This window comes from Phaethon aethereus (genome assembly GCF_964289735.1).
Source record: "Phaethon aethereus genome assembly, chromosome: 2".
Taxonomy (NCBI): Eukaryota; Metazoa; Chordata; class Aves; order Phaethontiformes; family Phaethontidae; genus Phaethon; species Phaethon aethereus.
The window spans coordinates 143,359,958-143,386,883 of record NC_138582.1 but is presented as its reverse complement, the minus strand read 5'-3'; the positions used below and the strand labels follow the sequence as shown (position 1 = coordinate 143,386,883).

The following is a 26,926-nucleotide window of genomic DNA, read 5'->3' as shown; positions in this document are numbered from 1 at the left end:
TGAAATGGAGGTTTTGAATGAAAACCATCTGTCCTGCTTTCACTGCCATGCCCTGCTGATCAGCCTGGGGCACACCAAGCACAGCCTGTGTGAAGAACGCTGGTTTCACCTGGGCCAGACATGGACAGCCAGTTGTCTCTGCAGCCAACAGCAAACATGGCTGATGTCTCTATCGGCCTGTGTTTCCCCAAGCCCCGGGGAAAGAACAGGTCCATTTTTTGACAGCATCCATGTATAACAGTTTGCATGTCCGACTTTTTGGTGGATTTTGAAGCAGACCGTCCCATTCTAGGACTGATTTTGCTCCTGTTGAATCAAGGGCAAAGCTCTACTCCACTTCAGCAGAGGCAGAAGCATCCTGTGAATCTCCAATTACCCATGGCTTTTTCTAAGTTAGTCGTTTATGAAACTATTCATTTTGCAGTTTTTTCCCACAAAGAAGGGATAATCCCGCGTCTTTGTACTTTACGAGGCACACTGGAAGATGCCACAGAATATTTAGCAGGCAATTTGTGCCGCCATAACAGATCTTTGGCTTGGCTTCTGAATGAGAAAAGTCTGCCTTGGTCTGGAACTGTCTTGAATCTATTTGAATATTTAGAGAATTTATTAAAAACTTCATAGTTCTGAAGTAAAAGGTGCAGTTTTGTTGTGATCTGCACAATGCAGAAATAGGAAACATGGGACAGAACTATATGCTCTTTTTTTATATCAGGAAATTAGACTGTACTTTAACATTTGCTTACAGTTTAGAAAAGAAGATTGCAGATTATCCCATTTTTTTAACAGATGACAATACAATTTAGCTTCATCAGGACTACTAAGTGTTCTGGCAAGAAATATCACGTCATTGCATTCTATGTTTAATAATTTATTTTGATTCACAAAAAGAACTCCTCTCAGGATGCTCTTGATAATTTTAAAAATTACAGTGATTATAATAGCTCAATAAATACTTCATCTTCTTTAGTCAATGCATTACCCATAAAAGAAAAAAAACCCAACATGGATATGCTCCTCCAGTCTTTCTATATTTGGGGTTAGGACCGTAGCAAAGAACATGGCCACTCTGGCAGATTCACAGGGTCAAAATCTGTCTTCTACTTTTTATGGATGTGTTGCTAGCTCAGAAGGATGGCTAAGCAACTAGAGCACTTTGCATCTATGCTTTACCACAGATTTCTTGTGTATACTTGGGAGAAGAGTGAGATGCTACTCACAGAGTCCTAGCCACGTAAAAAAAGACTTAGTATATTGGCTGAGCCGCACTGCCTGGCTTTGTGCTGCTCTATGGCAAAGCTGATACTGCCTCCCAAAATCCAAAGGCACTATGGGGAATGGCACAGAGATACTCTGGTATCTTTGCAGGATCTATTCCAATTTCAGCATAACGCTGAGCCAGTGCTCTTAAGCCCAGCTGGATACAGAAGCATCCTTTGTGGGGTATCTAAATCACATATACCCCAGTACAACCTTCTATTAGCTGAAAAGAAGTAGGGATAAATTTCCTCCACTTGACCTAAAGGGGTAGGATGAATCCCTTTCCCGAGGTGCCTCTTCCTTCGGTGCAAGCTAAGGAGCACTCCCGGGCCGCGGAGCACTGGGGACGGCAGCACAGATGCCCCCGGACCCTGCACAGAGGCAGGGCTGCCTGGACGCACAGGCGGGTGTTGGCAAGAGGCAAGCGGAGGAGTTGCACTCATGCACGTTAGTCAAAATTGTGTCTGGACTCAAGCTGCAGCATAGATATTTTGGGTGCTAATGATTGAGAGGTCATTACACAGAAGCAATGCCTCCAGTATCTTATTATATCTTAACGAGTTGTGATGGCGAGTCCTTTTGTGCCCATACAGAAGTGATATGGCATTCAACTGCCTCTGCAGCCTCTCCACATTCCCTTTGAGGACTTTGGGATGTAAAAATTGTTAATGAGCAAAGGCTGACGACTCAGCCTGTTGTCAAACAGCTTGCTGAGCCTACAGCTCTCTCTTCTGTTCCGTGGGGAATTTACTTTACTTTCCTAGGGAAGGTGCAAGAAAAAGGCTCAAGAGCTGCAGCTGAAGCATTCCGGAGGTGCACAGGTGCTGTGGGAATCCTCCTCTGCTGCCGGGCAGGGACCACCTGCCCCAGAGGATGGGCAAAAGGGCATTTGGTCTCTCTGGACAGAAAGACAAGGTGCAAAAAATGTTGAAGGTCACAGATCTGGCTGATGCATGCTGGTTAGTATTTGAGCCACAAAGCCAGGGCCCAGTAGAGGGCTTAAGCAGGCCACTGAAGGAAAAAGACTCCTAAAAACCACACAGGGTGGATGTAGCAAGGAGAGAGCTGTCAATGTGGAACAGAAGTACAGTGGTCACTACATAAAAAAAGATTTAAATAAATTCTGTTAATGAATGCACCCTGAGATGATTCAGTGGAATTCCATCGCTGCAAATAAAACTGATAAAGCAAACAATTTTTTTAAACTTAATCTTTTAAAAATTTGAACATATTGAAGGACACAGAGGCAGACAAAATGCATTAAGTCCAGAAATCCTTCCTCAAAGAAACGTCTGCATAATATGTCTTGCAAACTGAAAATATAGTTTGAAAATATAGCTGAACAAGTCAGCTGGAGGATCAGGTCCCCCCCCTTGCCAGGGCCTGTCACATCAGGTCCCCCCCCTTGCCCACCCCGAGAGCATCACAGGCACAAAGAGAACTGGAGAAAAAGCGAAACTGTAACAGTTTTCTTTCACATCAGTAACTTCTGTGTTACTGGGAACTTCAGTTTTCCATCACCGAGGTGCTGGGGAGAATAAACAAACATCAAGAAACGGTAGCGATGAAATAGTCTGTAGTTTGCTCCTTCCTCTGTTGCTCACATCTAATGACTCGGGCTTTTGATGAGGCAGTACATTTTTATGAAATTTCTGGGGAAAGCTTAACGCTCCCTGGGCCTGTGGAAACGTTTCCTTTTTGTTTTGAAGCATCAATGGTTTCACTGGCTGGAAGGACCATAGCAGGCACCCGGGATGAGGCAGGACTTTCGCCACTCCTGCCACTGCCTGATTTTCAGACTCTTTGCTTTTTTTTTTCTCCCCTCCAAATATCCACGACTGTTGATGTTTGAAGATTTTTCCATGTGGGTGGGTTGGATGTGATGTTAAACAGCTGAAAAAACTTTATGGAGAGCTGGGGAGCTGCAGCTCGGGCCGCAGGCGGGAGGTGACAGAAAGCAGGAGCTGGGTGACAACAGTGTGGTGGCACAAAGTCCTGGGCAGCCCCACGAAGGCAGTGAGATTTCTTACTACGTCTCCTCTCTCACCCATGCTTAAAGATGCAGATAAATCAAATTTAAGCTCATGAAGCTTGGGTTTAGTGGACTAATTCATTTGCACCAAATCCTACCCGGGTGTAAAGTGCACAGCTCTTTCTGCTGGTGGTGAAAACAGAACTAAAAATCATCCGATTTTTAATTTTTGTCACGATTCTTGCCATCCTCACACACCTCTTTGAAACAACGTGAATTGCTTATTCATTCTCCACCTATTTTAAAAGCAGTATTTGCAACTGAACTTCCCGGTAACGTGTTAAAACACTGTGCAGAGGAACACGGTGGAGATGAATGTTCTGCAAAAAGCAGGCTCCGAGTTTATTCTGCATTATTTTCTGACACATAAAGCAGAGATTTAAGTTTCCCAGACGCGTTTATACGCGGCAGTCACTGAAGCTTGTCTGCAAGGGCTACGCTTCTCCCTCTGCCAGGAGCGTCCCTGCCGCCGCCATCGCCCGGCCCGAACACAACCCGGCCCGGCTCCGGCTCCGGCTCCGGCTCCGGCTCCGGCTCCGGCCCCGGCCTCGACCTCGACCTGGGGCCCGACCCTGCCCTACCAGCGTCCGGCCGGGGGGCGGAACGCGGCCCCCTCGCCCCGCCCCCCGGTGCGGCCGCCTCAAGGCTCCGCCGGGCCCCGCTCCGCTGCCGCCATGCAGGGCGGCGCGCGGGGCCTGTATCGGCGGATCCTGCTGCTGCACCGGGCGCTGCCAGCCGCCCTGCGGGCGCTGGGGGACCGCTACGTGAAGGAGGAGTTCCGCAAGCACAAGGCCGCCGGGCCCGCCGAGGCCCAGCGCTTCCTGCGGGAATGGGAGGCAAGTGCCCGCCGCCCCGCGGGGGTCAGACCGGGGTGGGGGGGCCGCCTCCCGAGCCGCGGGCCCGTGGGGTGGCCCCGAGCCCCGGCAGCCCGCAGGGAAGGCCCAGGCGAGCGGCCTGCCGCAAGTTGCCCTTTGGCCGGTGGCCGGGCCCTCCCTCGCCGTCTGTGACGGCCCCGCTGTTACCTGCCGTGGCCGCAGCTCGCCGGCCTGCCCCTTGGTTCAGTATTCGTGTCATGGAGAGGGGGCTAAAAAACGCCCGTTAGCTCCTTCGCTGCTAATTAGCACTGAGGTGTTGATTGCTGGTTCGTGTGCTTGGGGTGTCTTCCCCTGGCACGTGGCCCTGAAGGGCGAGCTCGTTACAAAATTCCTTGTAATTCTACATCTCTGGGCAAGTTCTTTTATGGTTCGTATTTCCGTGCCTCATCTATGTGTGGTTATAACTGCGCACACGAGTATATGTAACAGAATGACAGCAGGTATGCCATTAACTATATATATGTATATAAAAATATATACACAAAATTATCTGCATAATTTATAATAACACATTATATAAATGTGTATACATATATTTATAACTACATACCTAGCTAATTGTATAATTAGCTAAATACATAGGTGCACATAGCTTCCCCGTGAACTTGTATTTCACTTTTGAGTGAGTTTTTTTTGGAGTGTTTCTTAAGGATACAAGTCTTAGGTGAACGTTGCTTCTCCGCTAATCACTTCCATCTCTCCCCCTGAACTTAGTGGCCAGTTTCACCAACGACCAAAAAACGGATCGCTCGCAAAGGATTAGAATGTAACAAGTTTCATGAGCAACAGAGGAGGGAGACTCTTGAGGTGCTTTCCCCACATGCCTGAACTCCAGTAGATGCTGGCATATTAATAGACCCCAAAAAATCCACACGAAGGGGAAATATGATAGACACTACACGGAGGAAAACCCCTTGATTAGACCATGAAAACAACTGCAAGAAACAGATCTGTAGACAAGCTTCCCATTAATTTTCATGCTCCTTGAGCTACTGGTGTGGTAGTATTTCTGAATCTCAAAACTATTTTCCTTTCTGTGGAAGAAGATTGCGTTCTGCTCTGCCCTGGAAGCTGGTTAGCACAGGTCGTGTCCTGTGCCTGCCGGTTTACTGACAGAAGGGTAATGGGGGGAGATCTGACCCATCCCTTCTACCCGCTGTAGCTGAAATCTTGTGGGATGGAAGAGCTCTACTACCCTTGTGCTGGTGTGTGAGGAACCAGCAGGGAGAAACTGCCTGGTATTCTCTTCAGAGGAAAGGAATAAGTGTATTTTAATTGCCTCTTGCCAACTGATAGATCCTGAAATCAGGAAAATTTGCGTCTACCTCTCAAATGCCTGATGCTATTGTAATTCTCAATTGCCGTTGACTTTGATAGTGCCAAAATGTTTCCGCATCACTGCTTCCAATTTCAACATGAGCTAAAAAGACAAGTTATGGGTTACTATTTTCAGTGCTAAAATCTTCCTTAAAATAGTTTTAGAAAAGGAAGAAAATGTTTACATTGAAATATCTTTAGCTATTTCTGTGAAGTAAACAAATAGTGAAAATGTCTCTTAGTTTTAAAATGTTTTAAAAGCAGATTACAGGGAAAACTGGGGAAAAAAAAAGACTACAAGGAGCAGAAGCTGAATTTAAAAATTGAAACCTGACATTTAGTGCTATTAGCTATGATATGTTCAAGGAAAGGAAACTAATTTAATAACTGTTTTGAGTGTGTGCGTATAAAGAACTTTGCAAATATGCCTGTCTTCTAACAAGATGCTGGGAGTTATTAGCACATAGTTAATATGGCTCTTCTCATGTTTAGTTTTTGTTTTGTGCTGGGATTTTTTCTCTCCCAAATAATAATCTGTTTCAAGGGTGGAATTTTAATCAGACTTTCACATTTATGGCCTGTGGGACTCTGCATCTTACCATACGCTCTGGTTCCCAGCCCCTTGAAGACTTGAACTAGATAACTGAGGAAGGTGGACTGTGGATGACTTGGATTAGGTAGCAGAGAAAGATGCTCTAATTCATGTTGGAGTCTTCTTTGCACCCTTCCTGGACAGCCCGGCACTCTTTTAATTAGAAATAGGCTGGAGGCTCTAGAACGGTTCTTGCAGAACACACCAGCATATCTGCGAAGCGCCCAGTTCTTGAAGGGCATATGAATGGCACAGTTAGCAACGTGTGCAGCTCTGATATGCTACTTCATGTACATGAACTGTAACTGTACTTCTTGCCTCCATGTCTATTTTTATTAAAAAAAAAAAAACCAAACCCAAACAAACCACCCCCCCAATCATCAGAACATTAATACAAATTATGTTTATATTCCCTGTTAAGTTTTAGCCATTTTTGGGGGAAGAATTTAGTTACAGCTCTGTTAACAATATTTTGGCAGTTGCACTTATCAAGCACTTTTCTTCCTGATTTGCTTGTTCCTTAAGGTATGTGTATACCTTACTGCATGCACTTTAGTGTTGTCAATATTCAGCTTCCATCTGGAAAAGTTCTTTCCTCATGCCTTCTATTGCATGCAGGGTGTCTGGTACAGAGTGGCATGACATGATGTCTCACATTACAGAAAAATAGTATTAATAATTTTATACCGAATTAGCACATCTAATGTGTATTCACTAGAGGGTAAAGATTATGGATATGATGATTGCATTGATGTTTCTTGGCTTTGAATAAGGACTTCAATATGAAGTGTAATCGTAGTGAGACACCCCATATGCTTTTGGAATGAACATTTCCAAGAGCAACTTATTTTAACATGAAACTACTTGACTGTTGTTAAAACTCTTCAGGCTTTTTTTGGATAGTCAGACCTTCTGTGTGTGCTTGAGTATACCAGTTCATAATATGTGTTTGTGGTATACTTGCTTGTCCTCCAGTTTGATTTGTATTTGCTAATTGTTTACTTAACAGGCCTGGCATTTTAATCGCATTATGGTTGTGCCAAAAAGATTTTTTTTTTCCCCCCTTGCTATTTAAATCATGCTGATTCAAGGAATTGGGCACATTCATTGTTTATCAAAGAAACAAGCTGAGCGAATTCCCTTTGTTTCTTGTGAAACATGGTGAAAAACCTGTAGGATTTTACTGTTTAAAGCTTTAAAAAGAGCTGGAAGGAATCTTAATTTTACATGGCATTCAAGCAACCATAGCTTCTAATATTGCTGTAGTTCTTTAATATTAGGCTCTGTACTGTGGCTTTTGGGAAGTATCCAAATCTTGGTGCAGGATGTGAATACTCAGCCTAATTATCAAAGAGGGGTACAGGCATTTTGAATATCCTTACAGTCCACAAAAGCACAGGGGGAACGATAAAGGAAGTTTTCTAAGATTAACTTTAAAAAGAAATGGGGGGAGAAATGAGGTAAAAAGGCTACCAAATGATATTGTCTTAGTATGTGAATGATTCATATAATTTTCACGTAAAGGAGATTAGAAGGGATTTCCTTGTTTGCCATGCACAGGAATTGAGGGGTTTAGTGTTAGAACGCAACCGCGTAGGTGGCTAATGTCATTTTATGGGCAACCTAAACTGAGCTGTTTGTGTTTACAAAATAGGGAGAGTATTCTTGGAAGAGTTCTTAAGTGAATAAGACTGATTAGAAATAGTCTGCAAGTACATACACATTTATATAAAAGTGGAACAATGTAAACTTTGCGTTTTTCCTGTTGTTTGTGTTGGATCAATGGTTTGTGTCTTGAAACCTGCTGGGAAGTATTAAAGGGGGATACAAAGAAAGCAAGCTTTGTTGTTCAGGAATTATGGTTGTCAGGTAGATTCAAAGTAAGTATATAAATTATTAATATATGTTCCTTTCTATTTTCTAAATATTTAATATTTTAATTAAAATAATTGGTACTCATTTACAGGAGACGGCTGATATAATTAGATTGATAGTGATTATTACCTTGGAATGCTATTGAATTAATGTTGACAGATATGATAAGTGAATTAGTTCAACAGTCTCTGAAATCATATGGTAGCTGATGAGAATGCTTACTTAAGAATAGGTGATATTAAGATAATATTGATTACTTTATTCCAGGTTTCAAATGATATAAGGTAGAATATTCAGTTGAGTAATTTTAGTAATCATTTGTTTTACATCATTTCAGTTAATTCTTCTTTTACCTTTGAAAATGACCATTTTGTACATAGCTTGTTTAAAAAGCCTGACCCTGTAGATGGGAAGGTCTGGACTGTCTTGAGATGAGCAGAATAATTCTGCAGAATTACATGACATTTTCTTAAATCTAATAGATTGAATAAATTGCCTTTGAAATTCTTTGGCCACTCTTGACTCTGAATGACTCTGAAAGCCTTTTTTATAAGCTTTCAGATGAACTGAGACTGATTTGGGAGCTGGCATCTGCTGTTGTATACTCAGAATAAGGGTGATCATTCTTCATTCCTGATAACAAATCTAGGCATTATATTGGTGAAATTAAGGTGGGACTGTATATCTATGTCTGGGGAACCTGGTCACATAGCCACTCAGGAATGGCTAATTTTTTGAATCAGTATCATATCAGCTATGATACAAATAATTATAATTCATCAAATTTGTTTTCATTTGCCCATGTCACTTGCAATGTTTAGTTTGCTGGGGAGATTGTGGGATGGTCTCATGATATTTCCCAGGACATAGTTGTCCTGATACATATTTTTCTGCTCCTGAGTGGATACACTTACAGAATTTTTTGCTGCTTAATTCTTTGGGCTAGCATGATCTTCCCTCCCCCTTCTTGATTTATTTTTAAGCTTCTGGAACTAAAAAATACATTGAGATGTTGAAGGGAGAATTTGAAGAGGAAATATCCAAAGTAAGTTGGATGGGTGGAAGAGGAAACTGTGGCCAGTACTGGAGTCAGAATGGGACGTGTGGGTTGCACTTTCTGCTGTCTTTCAGCAAATATATAGGTTGCGTAAGTCTAAACCTGCTAACTTTCTGTATTCTGCTATCAGTTTCAGTGAAGTACATTATATAAGTGATCTTTTCTTTGCCTGACGGAGAAATAAATTTTTTTGGAAGTGAAATATGACTTTAAGGTTTTTGCCATTTTATGACTTTAATAAAAGTTGTGAAATAGGATTTGAGAGTAGTATTTCATTGTAACATTACCGGATACATTGGAATTTTCTTTTAGTGATTTTTATGGCTACCTGGATGAAAACCTTCTTATTAAGAGTAAATTCCTACTGAGACTTATGTATTTAGCCCCCACTTAGGGTGTTCACTGGGTATTAATTTGTAAGAACTAAATTGGAGACAATTTCCTCTATTTTCTTCTATATTTCTCAAAAGGCAGGAAAGAATTTCTCACTTTTCTGAGAGCTGTGGAGTTGTGGCTGATAAATTGAAGAGCATGTGGGATTTGGGTATGACCAGCTGCAGGAAATCAGCCTGCTGCTCTGACCTGGTGTCTGTGATCACCTGCTTTGCTGTAAGGTTTGAAGTCTGCCGGTGTAAAATGGCAATTTTGCCTTGGTGCACCCATGATTTGGTGAGTTTCCTGAACCAGCATTCATGTGCAATTGTCCCTTCGACCAAAAAAATAAAGGCAAAGGTTGACCACATGGATCTCTGTAGCAAAGTTTCATGGTAATAACATCCTTTTCATATTACGGCATCACTTCCATCCTTTCAGTGCTCCTTCAAATTTGGGTTTAGAAGCAGGAGCTGGTGTCTGCTCCTCTTCTGTGGAGAATCGAGGCAGTCTGGGAGCTCTTTCATGCGAAGAGACTTGGAGTAACCTGGTAGATACCTGCAGGCTTGTGTGTGGTGCACGCCCGTCATGGGAAGGGCCATTGGGACTTCTCATCTGGAGAGTGGCACCATTCTCTTTCAGATTCATCTGCCCACTGCTAAGGCCAGTGATTTCTTGTGTTTTTCTTTTATGTGTACATATTGATGATGTGGGATAGCATTTGATTAACTTCTTTTATTTGACTGTGTTATGTGTAAATACACTGCATTTTTTTTCCTGTTTCAAAAATGGTGTGGTCTGGAGTTGATGGAAAATAAGACTTAAAAGCAGATGTGAGATTTTGTTTTAGGCCTTTACTCTATTTTCCAAGTTCATAATTTCATAAGCTGTGGTATCAGTACTCTCAATGCTTCTGCCATGTTACTATGCCAATTATCGCTATATTATCATATCTATGATTGCATATAGCTAGTCAGATGGCTGTCCTGATCACTGTGCCTGTCTGCTAGTTGAAGTTTTTATTTACAACTGTTTTGACACAGCAGGAAATAATATCTGAGTCACTGGGGTCACATCAGACAGTAACGTCACCCACTTGTGGGTGCCAGTCACCTCAGGTTGTAATACATCACACACTAAATTCCACTGAAGTGATGGAACTTTGTGTAAATACGTGGTGTGCAAATAGGTTTATAAATTTCAGATGATTTGATCATTGCATCTATTTGTAAAGTATATAACATGCCTTTGATATTTAAAGGGTGGCATTAATTAAATCCCAACTGAATTTTTTTGGCAGAGGGTACCGATTTTTACTAGTTATAACTTAGACTGAGAAGTTTAAATTGCTGTAGAAGTGGGGTAAATCTCTAATGTGCATAACAGTTTATTCCTTGCATTGAGTAACACTAGCTTGGGAAATGAGCAAGGCGTATTTATGTTAGTACTCTCAGATTTGAAGACACCGTAGAATTTTTGTGTATGCCTGCTCCTGGATGCTTTCCTAATGAGCACAGGTTTCTGGCAGCCAGCATGTGACTAGATCTCTAAATATCAAAATAGGAACGGTCAGACACAGTAGAAGCAGAACCAGTAATGGAGCATTTACAGAACTGTCAGTTTAAAAGGTAATTCAGGTTTCCATCTAGTGGTAGTATAAAATTCTGTCCAAGCCATATGAGACACAGCATATGCATAACTATGCTAGCTAGCATACTGTGGTACTTGGGTATGTGTTTGAAACTTAGGAAATCGCAAGCCTTTATTATGTATAAATTATATACATAATAGCACATAGTTCTCAGGATCTCCAGATTTTTTTAAGTTAGACCTGTGATGATCAGGAATCTATTATTTTGGCAGCATGCATTCAGATCCCCAAGTACTCTTTGAATTTAATGATTTATCTCATTTGCTGCAAATTAGCCTGATTCTGCTTTTTCAGTGTTTCTTGACAGCCATTTCAAAAAGTTTAACTCTGTACAGGTTACAGAAGGAAAACTGATGCCTTAAAAAGTTGTCTTTAAGTTATATGTGTGCAACTATGAGTCTCAGATTTCTTGTTTCCTCTTAGACTTCATAAAAAAAAAAAGGCAAACATGAGGAGATGGATATTCTGATTGCTTTGCCCCCATTCTGAGATTCCATCACTGTCTATTATTTAAAGTATTTTACAGTAGAATTTAGAGAACCTTAGCACCTTAGGTTTTCAGATTAAGATAAAATTGAGGTAACTAATCCACAAATCTTTTGGACTTTATTGTGTTTTAATACAATGTAGTGGGTCAAACTGACAAACTGAGTGTGAATTGGAATTGCAGATTTCAAAGGATTTCTGCTTGTTTGTATTTTGTTGACACCTTCTTTCTGGAATTTGTTTGGTACTTGTGTGAATATTGTCAGCTTGTAGTGTTTTGTAAGCATGGTAGGTTTTACTATGTTTTCAATGCATTTCCACTATCAACACTATAAACACTGCCAACTTTCCACAAGTGCTATCAAGTACCATATTTTGTAATTACTGCAATAATATTATGAGTGCTGTAATTGCACATACTGTATGGATGTGCTTTTCTGTCCCATGTAGACACAAATTGGTATTTTCTGCGGGTTAAAATGGAATCTGGAGCACACCTGAATAATTGTTTCAGAATTGTTTTTTTTCTTCTTTCAGCTTAACGTGAGGTGTCCGCACAAGTAGCGTTATACAAATTGGAGGATTTTTAAAGTCCCAGATGTGCGTATCACATCTGAATGGTAGAGCTGTACTTAGGACACATTGATGTGTTTGGACCCTTTAAGGGATGATGCGTTTTTTATACACTTTACTAATATTAAAGTCAGTTAATCAAATACATTTTTTGCAAGAAGCTAAACCGCAGATTTGGCTTCATAATCTTGTATGTAGTAGCATCTTTATCAATCTTCATGTTGTTTTAGCTGTCTTTCATAATGCCAAGTGCTTTGTCGTCTTTAACACTGAAGCTGACTGTATCTAGAACCATGTATCTTCTAATTGATATCCTGCTGTTTATGCAGCTCTCTCCTGGGAATACACAGAGCAGAAAATTTTGCTGATATATTTTTGTTTGTGTCTTGAAGCTGCTAATTTCAAACTGCGTTTTTTTTGAAGGATGTGTTTTGGAAAACTTATAAAATAAGTCTGATAAAATGTTTGAATATATAGGTTTTTAAAGGCAATTTCCAGAAGTAAAGTGATGAGGTGTTTTTAATGAAATGTTCATTATACTAAAAGTAAGTTAGAAGTGATATTAGAAGTAGAGTTACTGAGTATTAGTTTCTAGGCTCAATGATATGTGGGGAGCTTGAGTCCTGTTAATATGCTCCTTCGTTGTTGTTGCAGGAATATTAGTGGAAGACGGAGCACACTGAGGTGAAAGAGCACAATGCGCTTTTCCTCACTGCAGTAACTGGCTAAATCTGTAGAATACCTTCTAAATTAATCTTGCACCCCTCTTTCATGAATGGCTAGTAATTGATCCTTAAATTGTAGATGCCTATTCCTTTGGGAATTCCCAAACGATATAAAATTGATACACTAGTTTTATGCTATTTTTTTTCTTCTTCCTGAACTATTCTATTCCATAATTTAGAGGAAATGAGCAGATGATTAGGTCCCTGCAAGATTCTTTTTTCTTTTTTTCCTCCTTTTTCTTTCTTTCTTTCTTTTTTTTTTTTTCTTCTGAAGCTGAATCACAAGCAGCCTGGTGGAAGGATGAGAATTTAAGTCCACATCACCATTGCTTCTTTGGAGATTTCATGACTGAAGGTATTGAATTGTGTTGGTGATATTAATATCTTCATAGAATGAACCAGAGAAACTGGATTATTTTCTGTAGACCACCAAATATCATTTAGCTCATAATCAGTTTTGGTTTTTATCATCATATAGCAGAAGGCTATGTAACTGAATTGATTTTGTATGTTGTTTGATGTATAGTATTACTCACTCTACAATCTGTATTGAGGGAAGAATTCATATTACATTAGCAGTCTTTGAAACTTCATCACCTTCTATCTGAAGTCTGTAATGCCCTCATGTGTTGTCTGATAGCTGATTTTTGACTGAGAAATAAAAAGTATCCTTCATAAGACTGCAGTTTTTGAAATGTACACAAGATGGCAGCAAATGCTTAAATTGAGAAGCCTTGTTCCTCTACTAGAGCCAAATAGCATATTGAATTTTGTAAAATATATATATACAGATAATATACAGATTCTGTTCTTGTTACATTATTTATTAAAATACATACTGAGACTTGTTAATGTGCTGCTGAAGATGTTGAGAAGGCTTTTTAATTAAAAAACTTTACTGTGGTTTCCACCTGGTTGAGCCATAATGATTTCTTGATGTGTTTTCTGGTTTTGATTTGCATTGGGGTAGTTTGCTAACCCAACAGCAAAACCTAGTAGTTTGCAGTGTTTAGCATAGCTACCCTCTGATACCATAGCAGAGACAAGGGCACCTACAGCACTCTGTTATCCCTCTAAGTGTTTCCCTGACACTTCACGTTTCTCAATCATGCTGAAATTCTTCAGAGCAGAATAATGCTCTGAAGCCCATTATTGTTTTTCTCTATTTGAGAAATATATCTGATGTCTCTGCAAAAAGATCTCGTATATTCCTCTTTCATTCTTCTGTTTTCAGAGTGGTGATACCTCATTTTGTGATGATTTTTACTCAAATTGCTTTTCACAATTGGATTTGTAGATGAGTCAAACCTGTGATGGAGAACCAGCCTTAAGATAAATACCCTGCACTAGCCTCCACAATATTTAAAAAAAAAAAAAATTCATAATCATGTTCTAGGAACTTTATAGACTACCAGCATATGACTATACTTTTCCCAACAGATATTGACATGGTAAAAGTCCCTTTTTTCTTGCAGTTGGAAAGGTCTGGGAGTTCTTCAAAGTGTTTTTCCCATTGTCTTGTGATGAAATGGTCCAACATGATAGTTTTGTCTCTTTTGTTCTTTTTCAAGTTTTTGTCTGGCACATTTGGTGACTTAAATACTTACTTCTTTCTGTACTCCCTAATAGATGCATATTTTTGAAACATCATATAGTATTTGGTCTTTATTTTTCCTCATTGCAGTCTTTCTTTCCAAGGTCTTGTCTTGTAGTCTGGATCAGTAAAGTAAATTTTCCAGCAAGCATTCTTGACCCAATGGAAGACCCATACTGCCTCCATGTGCCTAGCCTATGTCTTGGACTCGGCACTGAGATGAGAATCACGTGCACAGCAGTTCCCTGGCTTCCACCTGTAGGCATCTAATGTTGTGAGGCTGAAGAGAGTTGGGATGTGCTGTGATCAGGTCATCAGTGGAGTGACAAGGACACCAGCACTGAGTTGGAGCCTGAGTCTTTTTGTGAGCGTGGCTTGTGTTTACCAACAGCAGCCTCCCTCAATTTCTAAGTCTAACAATTGAATGATTGTTGATGTTTCAGATCAACATTTGGTAATGGCAGTTGGATAACCAGCCAGTTCTTTGCCTGCAGATCTGATGTCAGATGTCATACTTCAGTGACATAAAAGCACACCTTTGTTTGCTACTGTGGCATTAGGAGGGATACCCAATATGCATATTTTGTTCACCAAAATAAAAACTTTTTTGTTAATAATGCCAGATTTTAGATACTGTTGTAAAGTATGCTGGTATTGCATGGTGTTCTTAAGAGTAGGAATTTTTCTTTAAAAAGGGAAATATAATATAAAAACATATTTATTCCTATTTTCATTCATGGAAGTGGCTGAAACATTTAAACTGAATCTCTTTCTCTTTTTTCTGTCTCTTCCAAAATGAATATGGCATGTATCAGTCATCCACCATAATACTTTAGGCCAAAAGGCTATAGTCTGCCACAGTTACAGGAACTGTGGCTTATAAGAATAGTATCATGCAGAAGGTGTAGATCAGCGTTAGGCTGAGGTATAAGCAGGTTGCTCTAAAATTGAGGATGTTGTGGTTCATATTGAAATGACTTGACTTCTGTGTACGTACTTCATTTACAGTAGTTAAAATTTGATTTAATGCTTAGAATTAATTTTAGTATGTACAGCAAATCACAATATTCAGCTGTTTTCTGGGCCTCTTGAATTTTTAAATTCAGTTGATTGTTTGCAGTGAAGCACGCTAGCAAGCTTTTTAACATCCATTACAGTGAGTCATTTTAAGAATTTATTTAAGAGATCCATGATGTGAAGAGTTTTAATTAAATAACAAATGTGTATTATGTCCTTAGTGGTTTACAAAGATGACATCTTATATAGCTGTGGGTTTTTTTCACTAGTTCCACTGCTGATTGACTAGTGAAAAGAAATTTCATAGGCAGTGCTAGCAATGTCATTCTGGTTCATGGGCAATTCAGTACCATCACTATAACTGAAAGGAGTTGCATTGTTAAGAAAAATATCATCCTATCAGTCAAGAAGCAAGTGAAAGTTGGTTTGTAAATAATCTGAACTCTGATTTTCCTTCCCCCCCCCCCCCCCCCCCCCAAATTTTATTGGTGTATGATTTTTGTGGAGTGCCTGTCTGCCGGCAGATGCCACTTCTCAGCAACAAGCTAGTTTCCCCAACTTGACCAGATAGAGGAAAATAGTTGTGGTAGACCTTTTGTTTTTAGAAACGTTGATGGCAGTTTGCCATTTGTCTTTTGTTTTCTTTGATAAGAACAATCTATGCTATAAACAATAAAATATTTATCTTTTACAGTGGAGCTGTTTAAAGTTTTGTTTCTTGATGATGTATTAAACCCCAGGGCTAGAAAAACAGCAATGCATACAGAAAGCTGCCTTTATTCTTCAACATTTTGTGCAGAGCAGTATTTTAGTTAAGTAGAGGTTGACTCAGAAATCATTTGGGACTCAGGAAGTTTCATTATGGAAGGATTTTGGGTGGTAGAAAGGTGTCTGTGTCGGGATTTGTGGAGGACTGTAATGAGGATAACTTAGAAGCAAAAGTCTCAATGACTTGCAGCAGGACAAGTCCTTATAAAACCTTTAGGCATATTGAAAAACAGTTGACCAAGTTGTAGGTGCATCTGCCAAGCAAGAACTAAGAAGCCGTGCAATGTGAATAGACAAGGGAATCCTGGGTAAGAATATCCTGTTGTTTGTCTTTTCTAAATTTTGGAAAGACATTATTCAGTGATTAGCTGTCCTGGGACATGAATAACGGCATATTGCTATCTCCAAACTTTAAATAAGATGAACACACCATCTTTTTAACAGCTGATGTTTTAGATGTGGACGGGGCCCGTCTTGGCCTCTGCAGACGCCTGAGGTAGAAGACTGTTTTGGTAATTGGACCAGCAGACCCTGGACTGAGGTGATGGGTGCCATCTTTCTGGCCCTGACACCTTCCATCTGTGTGGATCCAGCCTGCCAGTAATGGAAGGCTTTTTGGTATGGCTAATGAGTTGTTGATTTTTCACACACATCCACCTGTGTGTGTTTTTCTAAAGGTTTTAGTTTTATGTTCCTCATGAGAGAAGATCTGTTAATTACATTATATATTTATATATATAATATATAACATATAATATATATATATATTCTCCCCCTGCCCTTTAAACATGGACCACTTACTTGTTAATGGTGGGAAACCTGTGATGATTGGGTGATGTGATTTGAACCCTGGAGAATTAACTGTGAAAAAAGCCATCTGTGCCAGTATCATTGCATTCATGCATGTTTCCTGGGAAATGGCTGCTTTAAATTGCAGCTTGGGTTCTATAGTTTGTGCTATAGAAAGGCAGCCCGAGGCCCTGCAGGATTGGTGCAGACCATGTGTCAATTTAGATACAGCCCTTTGCCTGTTCACTGTTGTCTGGTCCTTGCTGCTGATTTTACAGCACTGATGCCTTTTGGTTTTCTGGAAGAGCCTAATTGCAAGATGAAAATGTTTTGGTTTGCTTTGTTTAACTTTCTGTGTCTGTTTTGAAACTAGGATGTTTTAACTATTGTAAATGTATGTTTTTTCCAGTGATAAAGATTAATTTCTGCAGTCATTTATGTGCACTTCATTCTGAATGGAAAAATGTTTTAGTCCAGTGGAGAATAATGAAACAATTAAAATGGAAAGATTAAGGTGGAAGGTCAGCACTGACAACTACAGGTCCTTCTCCTGAGTGTATAATGTCTGATTCCAGACAAATAGATATTAAGCTGTTTTGCAAAAAATAGGAAAATATGGAATTTCCAAACGGTTTTACGACTGATGTGTTCATCAAGCAGTAGAGGTTGGCTATATATCAAAACTCACATCCTACAATAGGTTTTAACTAATGAATTGGTCGAAACAGAATGTCACCATTAATGTTTTAAAGTTGAATGAACTTACTATCATAGAGTGATTATTTTATGTGTGTCTAGGTTGAAAATCTATTTGAGAATTTTTTTATCAGCATTTGTTTAAAAATTATTTTATCCTTTAAGAAAGCAGTATTGGTAACATGGAGTTGTTCAGGGTTCTGGACCTTGCTTTCATATCCGTCAGTTCTTCCTAGGAAATTTTGTGTTCTGCATTTTGTTTTATTTGCATCATTTTCACAAAAAAGTTTTTTCTGACTTCATTTGACATTCCAAAAAACTTGTTTCTTTTCTTAAGGACATTTTCTGTAGCATTGACTAGAATCAACTCTCTGGTGTTAACATGTAGAAAATTCAGTTTGTGAAACACCTGTTAACTACTTCCAACCCTTTAGGATTTTTTTTCTGTATACATGTGTAACACGTTATACATATATGGTGTATTGCAGGGGCTTGGTGCCATTTACATCTTTGAGTATTTAATGGTTGTGACTTGCAGCAAAGCATGTTGAAATCGTAAGATGGTTTCAGTGGGTTCTTCTGAAATGGCAGATGTGCTTGGACAATCTTCTCAATGGAGAGTAGCACTGTTGTGCTGCCTCCTGTATGCATGTGGTTGAGTCATGGCCACCTGATTGGTAACATCAGTCACAAAAAAATTGGAAATTTTTCCCTTTTTTCTCCTGGTTTCATGGTGGCAGAACTATCTATCGTTGAGAATGTTTTAAGTCCTTTAGGTTGGAAGGTGGCCAGTTCAGTGGTGATGCCACTGAACGGGAGGCATAGAGGGACAGTGAGTGAAATTTGAAGGAGCAAAATGAAATGTAACAAGATGCTGGGCAGTAAGAAGGAAAACAATCTTGAAATTGCTATACTTTTAGTACAAAGTATGTTGAACACCATAATCAGCATTCCAACATGCTGCAGTTTGTAACACTGTTGGCTGAAACAGAGGCAGAAGTCTGGAAGGGGTCTGTTAAATACTTTGTAGTTCTTGCTGTTTTGTTTTGACTTTGCTAAATTGATATACATTGAACTTTCAAACTCTGTTATTGAAAGTATGCTTGATTTTGTAGTGACTGGCCTTTTTTGAAGACCACTGGGTACTTTTTGCAACATACTCTATAGAGAACAAACTTGGGGAATTTTGTTGCCATGTTGTCATTGATACTTGGCTATATAAACATGTTCAACAATATGAGGAATACTTAGTATAATACTCTCTTTTGGTTTGTGTTTGGTTTTTTTTACTAAATAGAATTGAAAATTTGCAAATAAAAGACAGATTTGTATCTTACGTAAGGAAGTAAAATACTTTTTTTGTTGTGTTCAATACAGCACAGTTTCAGACAGTGACTGTTATCTAAGTTACTCATAAGGATTGCTTATGGATGAGACAGGAAACTAGATAGACAAGGAAAGACAAGGAAAATTGAAAAAAGAAAATAGTGGATTTTTTAAAACTGGAAGTAAGTTGAGGCATTGCTGTACAATGGTAAGGAGGAAAATAGTAAGGATTAACGTTCCTACCAATCTCTAGCTATTGTTTACCTCTCTAGGAAGTGTGGGAAGCTTGCTGTACGTGAAGGTGATGTTCCTTTCAGCTCTTTTACTGAAGTACGAAGGTAAAGTCATTCATGTATCAGAGTATTTGGTTAAGAGAAAGGAGTCTGAATTTTGCAATTGAAGAACTTAAGCATTTACCTGTTTGCATTGGAGCAAACCTTTGTATTAATTCTGCTTGATAACATATTGCTAAATCCCATCCCTTTCAGGTGGTGTACTCCGCCACCCAGAGTCTTCACAGTCTGAGTGATAATGTTTTGGAAAAAACTATCCCAATACAAAAATTGCACATTGCAAAGGAGATTCTAAGCCAAAACCAAGCACTGTGTGAAATAAGCATTTGACTTGGGAATACGCCTCTTGCAAAGCATGGTGGAATCTGCCGGTTTGACTGTTTGGCCCCAGCACTGCTGGGCTAAAGCTATGTCTGTACTGCTGAATCAGATGTGCCTGAGGCTGCTTTGCATCTGGCAGTGGAATCCCCCAGGTCCATGCTGTTAAACTCTTACCCTCCAAAGCAGGGTGGCCACATCCAAACTGCCTGCTGGGAGTGGCCCTTGTCTGTGCCAGCTTACCGGCCTGGGAGCTGTTTGGGAGAAAGCTAGTTAGCCTTAATCAAAACCTGTGCCAGAGGCCATGGCACCAAGCTCCTGGGGAGGGTGGTTGATGTCTGATATCTTCTCAAAGTGTTGCCTGGCATTGTTACTGCAGACAGACCTCTGACTCTTCTGCTGTCGTGCAAGTGCTGCTTTTTGCTGGATTCTTTCTCTCTCGCATTATCAGATTCTCTTCAATCATTAGATTTGTCTAACCTTCTCCATATCAAGAGTTGTCATCTCTGAAACCTGTGTGCAGATCCGAGCTGTTTGGAGAAGCAAGTTCCGAATTGTTTAATGTTACTCTGTTCTGGTCTGGTAAAATAAGGGGAGACTCTCTAGACCTTTATGAAATAACATGTCAAAGCTGGGTACTATGTCTGTACAGCAGCAGTTATGAATATTCTGCTATGAGTAGGTGGGAAGTGTATTCCTGGAAGGAAAAGGAAGCAAAAAAGCCCACAACCAAACCCTTGCTGCCCTTCTAGTCAGGAGGGATTGCCTGCTAGAATTTTTACTCTGCATCCTAGATCGGAAAAAATGTGATTTGAATTCTCCTCAGTTCAGTGTGAGTGTACACTTATATTAACCCTTTCAGTGTCCTCTTGAGAAAATGCTTTCAGCTGTCATTTATACTTGCCATTTGTACTGATAAGCCGAGTAAGCCCACTTTTTTGTCATTCCCTTTTACTGACCCACTTCTGAAATGTGATGGGCCAAGTTTAACCTTCCATAGGCCACAGTGGCTGAGACTGTGACATTGTGAAGTTTAATGTGTGTAGTGCCTGTAGGAAGGTGTTGTGTGAGTGGAAAGCAGCCCAAAGAAGCCCGGTTAAACTTGCTTGGATAATGATGGGTATAGGGGAACTCTGGAGTTCCCTGGAAAAACCAGAGCTACTGGCATCTTACGTAATAGTACAAGGACAAGCAAATGAAAATACATGTTGTTTCTGTTTGGGTAATGCCAGTTTGTGGATTAGGGAATTTCTAATTTGTGCTTTATTGTTGTTTTTGAGCCTAATTTGGTGAACTGATATCTTTAAGAAGGATCGCATGTAAATTTTGACTGGATGTTTTTTGGTTGTCGATGTATAATGTGTATTTGGTTTCAAGTGGAAAGGAGGTTTTGTTCTTCTTCTCACTTGCATATTGTACAAATAAAACTTCAATGACTGTTCAGTTTAGTAAGGAAAATAATAAATGCAGGGTGGGTTTCTTCTCTGAGAAATAGCTGCCAATGAAGTTTCATCTTTGTTACAAGAAAATGGGATGGAAACTAGCTTATGCCTGCATTCAGAAATTCTCCACCCACCTGATGAAATAAAACATTACAACCGGGGTTCTGCAAAGGAAGATGTTTTGCAAAACTGTTACTTGTAAAATCACTTCTATAGTGGATATAGCAAGCAGCTCAGTGAAGATGAGGAGATTTGTTGCATTTTTCTCATAAATACATACAGTAGAATACAAATGATCCCATTGCTTCCCTCCCTCATTGGTGTACGGTCTTGTTTTCAGTGTTTTCCTCTATTAAGAAATTAAAAATTCATGTTACGTTTTGACATAGAGAAGATAAGTTTTCTAGGTTTTCTAGGGCAGCAATAAAGGCTAGTCCTGCACTGTAACAGCAGGTGGATTTTATGATTGAATTTACTGTCGTGCACGTGCCTGCAGGTCAGAGATCCACAGGGAGCCGGGGTGAGCTGGGAGGTGCAGTATGGCCAGGACACCAAAGTGATGCATGGCCATGGCTCTGGGACCAGCCTGTGCAGGTGCCTTCAATGTCTAACCCATAGGGACAGTTCAGCAAGCAGTCCACAAGTGGGCTTTGGTGTAAACAATTTTTATTCTAGTCTACCTGATAGAAGTGGGGCACATGTTGGGATGGTAGATGAATCCTCGTGATGCCGTCCTGTGCCGGGCTAGCGCTCAGAGCTGTGACCTGCTGCGTGTCTCTGCTGTGCTCACCTGCTGCATCTTCATGATACCGGTGGGTGGGAGGAGTTCCCACCACATCACTAAACAAATTTAGTTTGACTCTCTAAGCTCTCCCCTGGCCTGGCAGCTTCACAAATGCAATGAGATTGATGTTCCTTAGCAGACTATTATTATTTTTTTTTTTTCCCCCCCCATTTAGTGAGCATGATTGTTTTTCAGAGCACATGAAACCTTCTGCAGGACAGCAAAGCATGCTAATATTCATCTCCCCCTTTGGACTGAAATAAAATCCTGCACATGAAGACCCCACAATTTACCATCAGTGTGTTCTGAGGGTAAGCATTGCTGTGTGGCAGGTGATGTAAATGTTACTCGAGATTATTCTGCTGTTGTCTTCAGGCAACTTATTTGAGAGTTTTTTTTCCTGTTTACTATCTTGGCCTAACTCTATAGTGAAACCTGTGACTAAATTAAAAAGCAGAGTAGCTTAATTGGGAGTTTACCTCAAATAGGTATCTCTAAAAGCCATCTTGCAGAGTGGAGAGTGAGACAAGAAGTCATCTTGATTCTCATGTAACTGCCTACTTGTGGGCAGATGTACACAAGGATTTCTTCTCCATATTTTTCTTGGCTAGCAAGCAAAATTCATTAAGATGTATAAACAACTCAAAAATAATGAAAGTTTTTATTGTTCATTACAGCATTGCATTGCTTTAAACAAGTTCAGGATCATTTTAAAGCCATGTAAGTTGAGATAATTCCTTGATGTTGAAAAGTCTTGAAACACAAATGAAACCTCTTGAATAATTCTAGTATTCTGTGACTCGTAGAAACCTTGAGGCAACCTGTTTATTGACATCATCAATGGATGGCAAGCAGAGATTTTTCTAGAACTTATTATATAGCCAGTTTAAAAAAAACTCTTCCTGATCATATACAATAGAAAAAGGACTTGTTTCTTAATACAGCGTAAACAAACAATGCAGCATTTTGACATTGGTGCTAATGATAAAAGTACCATTATATTAGTGTGGAGGGAACATCTGAGTGGATGCAGATGTGCGATACCAAAATGATTAAATGGTACCACTTAACGCAGACCAGAGGTAGTTTATCTCAGGGGTTTTTGACATACAAGTAAAACTAATATGCCACACTTTCCATGCTTGATATTTTCTATACAGGCAGGCTGCTCCTGCTCCGAATGCTAATGCTTTACCCATAGCTGAAGACTCTGGTACTCTGCTGTGAAAGCACCTGGGAGGCTGGCAGCCAGACCACAGAGCTAAGCCAGTTTGAGCAATCTTAAAGTGGTGTATTTGCGTTTCTGAAAGGTTGCCTTGATATTTTACTGGCTTTGGTGTTTTCACGTTCTTTTAAAGACGCTTTGCTTTAAATTATTGAGGTAAATTAACTTCTGTTCCAGTTCAACACATGTTTTTGTGTGGGACCAGACAGCCTGTGGTTGCACAGAGAAAAAGGAGAGGTTCTGGGTGGGTGAGAATTTTTAGGAATAAGTAGGCAGTCTGGATTTTTGTTGCAAAAGCTTAAGTTTTTTGTTAACTGAGTGTTCATTTCAAAATCAAGCATGTACAACTGTAAGCTATTTGACTAACTTGATTTCCATCCCTTTTTTACTTCCCTATCCTGTTTTCCCTGTCATTTGCTGATTCAAAGCAAGCTCCCCTTTAATAGTTGGAAAACCTCCTGCAATAGCAGAAACAAAAAACAATAGAACAAGAACAAAGGAATAGAACAAGAGTTAGGTGAGTTAATTTTGAAGTATTTGTTGTATAGAGATTATAGGAGAATGTGTTTGGGCTTGAATTTGATATATATTTGATCTCCCCAAGAATGGTACAGAATATTTTAGGGAGTTTTTCAGAAGTGCTTTCAAATTAGCTGTGTCTACAGTACTTGATTGAATTTGGAAACTTGTTCAGCAGATCAGTGAATTTTCCTTTTTCCTTTTGTACTTAACCCCTCCAGTCTTCTGTGACAGCCCAGCCCATACTTGCCATATTGTGACAGATGCTATAAAAATACTCTTAAATGTCAGAGCCATTGGATAAAGGGATAAATAGGTAGTCACTTGCAGATGATTACAGAATTTTTTTGTTTTTTCAGATTTGGGGGTTCTAACATGGTCAGTGAAGATGCATGCTCCTTTATAGCAGCTCTTGGATGTACTGATGACACATTTGTTTTCTTCAGTTAACTTCTGTGGCTACTTCTGAAGTAGTTCAGAGATTGTATAAAAATCTGCAAGTTAAAAACCTCTGGTAAGATACATAGATTTGTAAACTTTAGTGTTTTTTTTCTGATCTTAAGAAACTGCAAAAAAACTCCATCGATATAATTTTAGAACTATGTTTAGAATGGGAATTGTTAATCTTTGACTTTTTTGTCTGGACCATTATATCAAAGGATTTTCTGGCTGCATATATGTTATGTCACAATATTTTAAGAAAATAAAATAGAATAAGGAATCTGAGAGGAATAAAACTAAAGAAGGAGGAAATGCTGTGATTTGTTCTATTGCTTGGAGGATGTGGAAGATTTTTTAAACTATGTTTTTAACTTCATTTGACAGAGGTATGCTTATGTGTATACAAAATGTCTGGTCTAAAACTTGAATGTCATTTAGTATCTTTTGCTGCAGCAACAAGAACTTCAAACATTTGCATGGGGTCTAGCACAGAGTCTAAGAAGTTAATCTTTTTTGCCTTTTATTAATCACTATGATGTTGGTGTTAATTCCAGTAATAAGCCTTCTTTACCATAGAGTGAGTTTACAAATATAAACCAGTAGGTTGTTAGCTGTCTTAAGGAAAATGTCAGTTACGTCAGTATGCATTTATTTTCATAGAGATGCCATGTTGCTGCTATTTAAAAGCAAGGGGGGCTGAATTGTAACCAAATGATTGTGGTCAAATACACCAAGTTACTTCTATACAGTAGGACTTATAAAAGTACCAGACTGAACATCACAGATAAGTAATACCCTCCTAAGAATTCACCTGTGTTGCCCAGTGACAATATTTTTTTATTTTTGAAGGCATATAAGTCTGGACACTGGTTCAGTCTGGAGAAGAGGAGGCTGAGGGGAGACCTCATCGCTCTCTACAGCTACCTGAAAGGGGGTTGTGGTGAGGTGGGTATTGGACTCTTCTCCCAAGTAACTAGCGATAGGATGAGAGGAAATGGCCTCAAGTCGCACTAGGGGAGGATTAGGCCAGATATTGGGAAAAATTTCTGTACTGATAGAGTGGTCAAACATTGGAACAGGCTGCGCAGGGAGGTGGTGGAGTTGCCATCACTGGAAGTATTCAAAAAATCTGTGGACGTGGCACTTGAGGATATGGTTTAGTGGGCATGGTGGTGTTGGGTTGATGGTTGGACTTGGTGATCTTAAAGGTCTTTTCCAACCTTAATGATTCTGTGATTCTCAGTCCAACTGTATGTAGACTTTCTTTTATTGATGGCCAGCCTCCTAGGTAGTGCTGTATGAAGAATACACCTCAAAGTATGTGTACCATGTTGAAGAAGCAGGCAGATAAACTTTACCTTGCTTGTCTGTTTTAAATGCTTCCAAAAGCACCCAGGTAGGGCTTGTCTCTCTTCCCTGTTGCTAGAGGGACTATAGTAAAACTGACCAAGAAAATCAGCCCTTGACTCAGTATTTTCTGTTGCCAAATTTGCTTTGCTATATCAGTACCCCATGTATTGTATTGGAACAGGGAGCATAGAGTATGTTCACTTAAAACTGGAGAAGTTTCTGTCTGTTTGTCCGAAGGGATGGATCTGACTTTTACACTAATGACCTTCTGGTCTGTTTATTAAATAATGCCCATGACTTTTTATTTAATTCATTTAAGCACATTATTCTTCTACAGGTCCATTAAAGTAAAAAATTCAGTGCACCCTCAGCAGAAAGGTTATTTGTGGTGTCAGTGAAATCAATGCCAGATGCCTATTTGTGGATTAAATTTTTGTTTATACTTGAAGTTTTCTTCGTTACTGTATTAGTTTAAGGTTTTGGCTCTAATGAGCATATAGGAATATGAGTAATGGAAAAATAAGAATACTGAGTCTCTTTTGGATATATATGTATGCTTAAAATGCTTCATTGGGTATAAATTCAGTAGAAAAACATGCATGAAAAGTCTTTCAAGTGTCATCATCTGGGATATGCAATTCTTGCATGTTCTTGGTTAGTATCTAGCAGTCTGGAAACGAATGTGGTTGTCTTGGAAACAGGCTTTATTTTCCTTTTGTGACTATCTAGATGTGAAATTATTGTCTTCCTTGAAAATCTGGAAGTAATACTTCTGAAAGAAAGAACCACAAATTTAAGATGCTTGCCCTCTATTTAAAGAATTGATATGAGAGTCTGTGATGTTTGCATTGTGTGCTTTAATTATAGTTGGGTGATTATGTTGCTAAAAGAGTCTATGATTTTTTTTTTTTTTTTAGGTAAAATGTCTGTACTTAGTGTTGTCTGGGAATTATCTACAGTGAAGCACTTTGCCAAGATTTCCTATCTTAAATACTTAAATAGAAATATTACAGTATAACTGATGCATTGAGGAAGTTAAGTTCCTAAAAAATGAACTGTTACTGTTACTTCCAGTATTTTCCCTTGCCCTGCTTTAAATTAACAGCATGTGATAAAACCTTGATTTTTCTGTGAAATTGTAGCATGTTTGCCAGACAAAACATCAGCAATAGACAAAAGTGCACAGGACAGCTTTTTATTAGCCAAAGAGCTGCCGTGCACAGCATAAAATGTCAAAGCAAAATAGAAACTGAGTCAAGGAATAACCATCTTTCAAATTGCTGAAGATTTATTAGGATTTGTTTGAAAATTTGAAACAATGTTCTTGAAAGAAGTTTAACTTCTCTGCAATGTAGCTTATTTGTCCAGCCACAGCAGTCTTAGAGTTTGTTATTAGTAAGTGTAACTTCGTTATAATTTTTACTGATAAAGGTCTAGACTGAATAATTTTCCAAGTTTTGCTCTGAAATTGTTAACTGTATTAAGTTCTAATGGGGTTTTAAATATCTTTATCTTGCAAGTATTTTTGTCTTTGATACCGATTTAAAAG

General features: G+C 39.3%; 1 protein-coding gene across 1 annotated transcript in view; it reads left to right on the top strand.

Annotated features, from left to right (window-relative positions):
- Window positions 1-3,966: 3,966 nt before the first annotated feature.
- Window positions 3,967-26,926, top strand: part of SDHAF3 (succinate dehydrogenase complex assembly factor 3) — a gene marked incomplete at both ends in the record, with an annotated part of 36,615 nt that continues 13,655 nt past the window's right edge. The window contains one exon of the mRNA XM_081996505.1: window positions 3,967-4,128. Coding sequence (XP_081852631.1) covers window positions 3,967-4,128 — 162 coding nt within the window. The remainder of the gene's footprint in view (window positions 4,129-26,926) is intronic.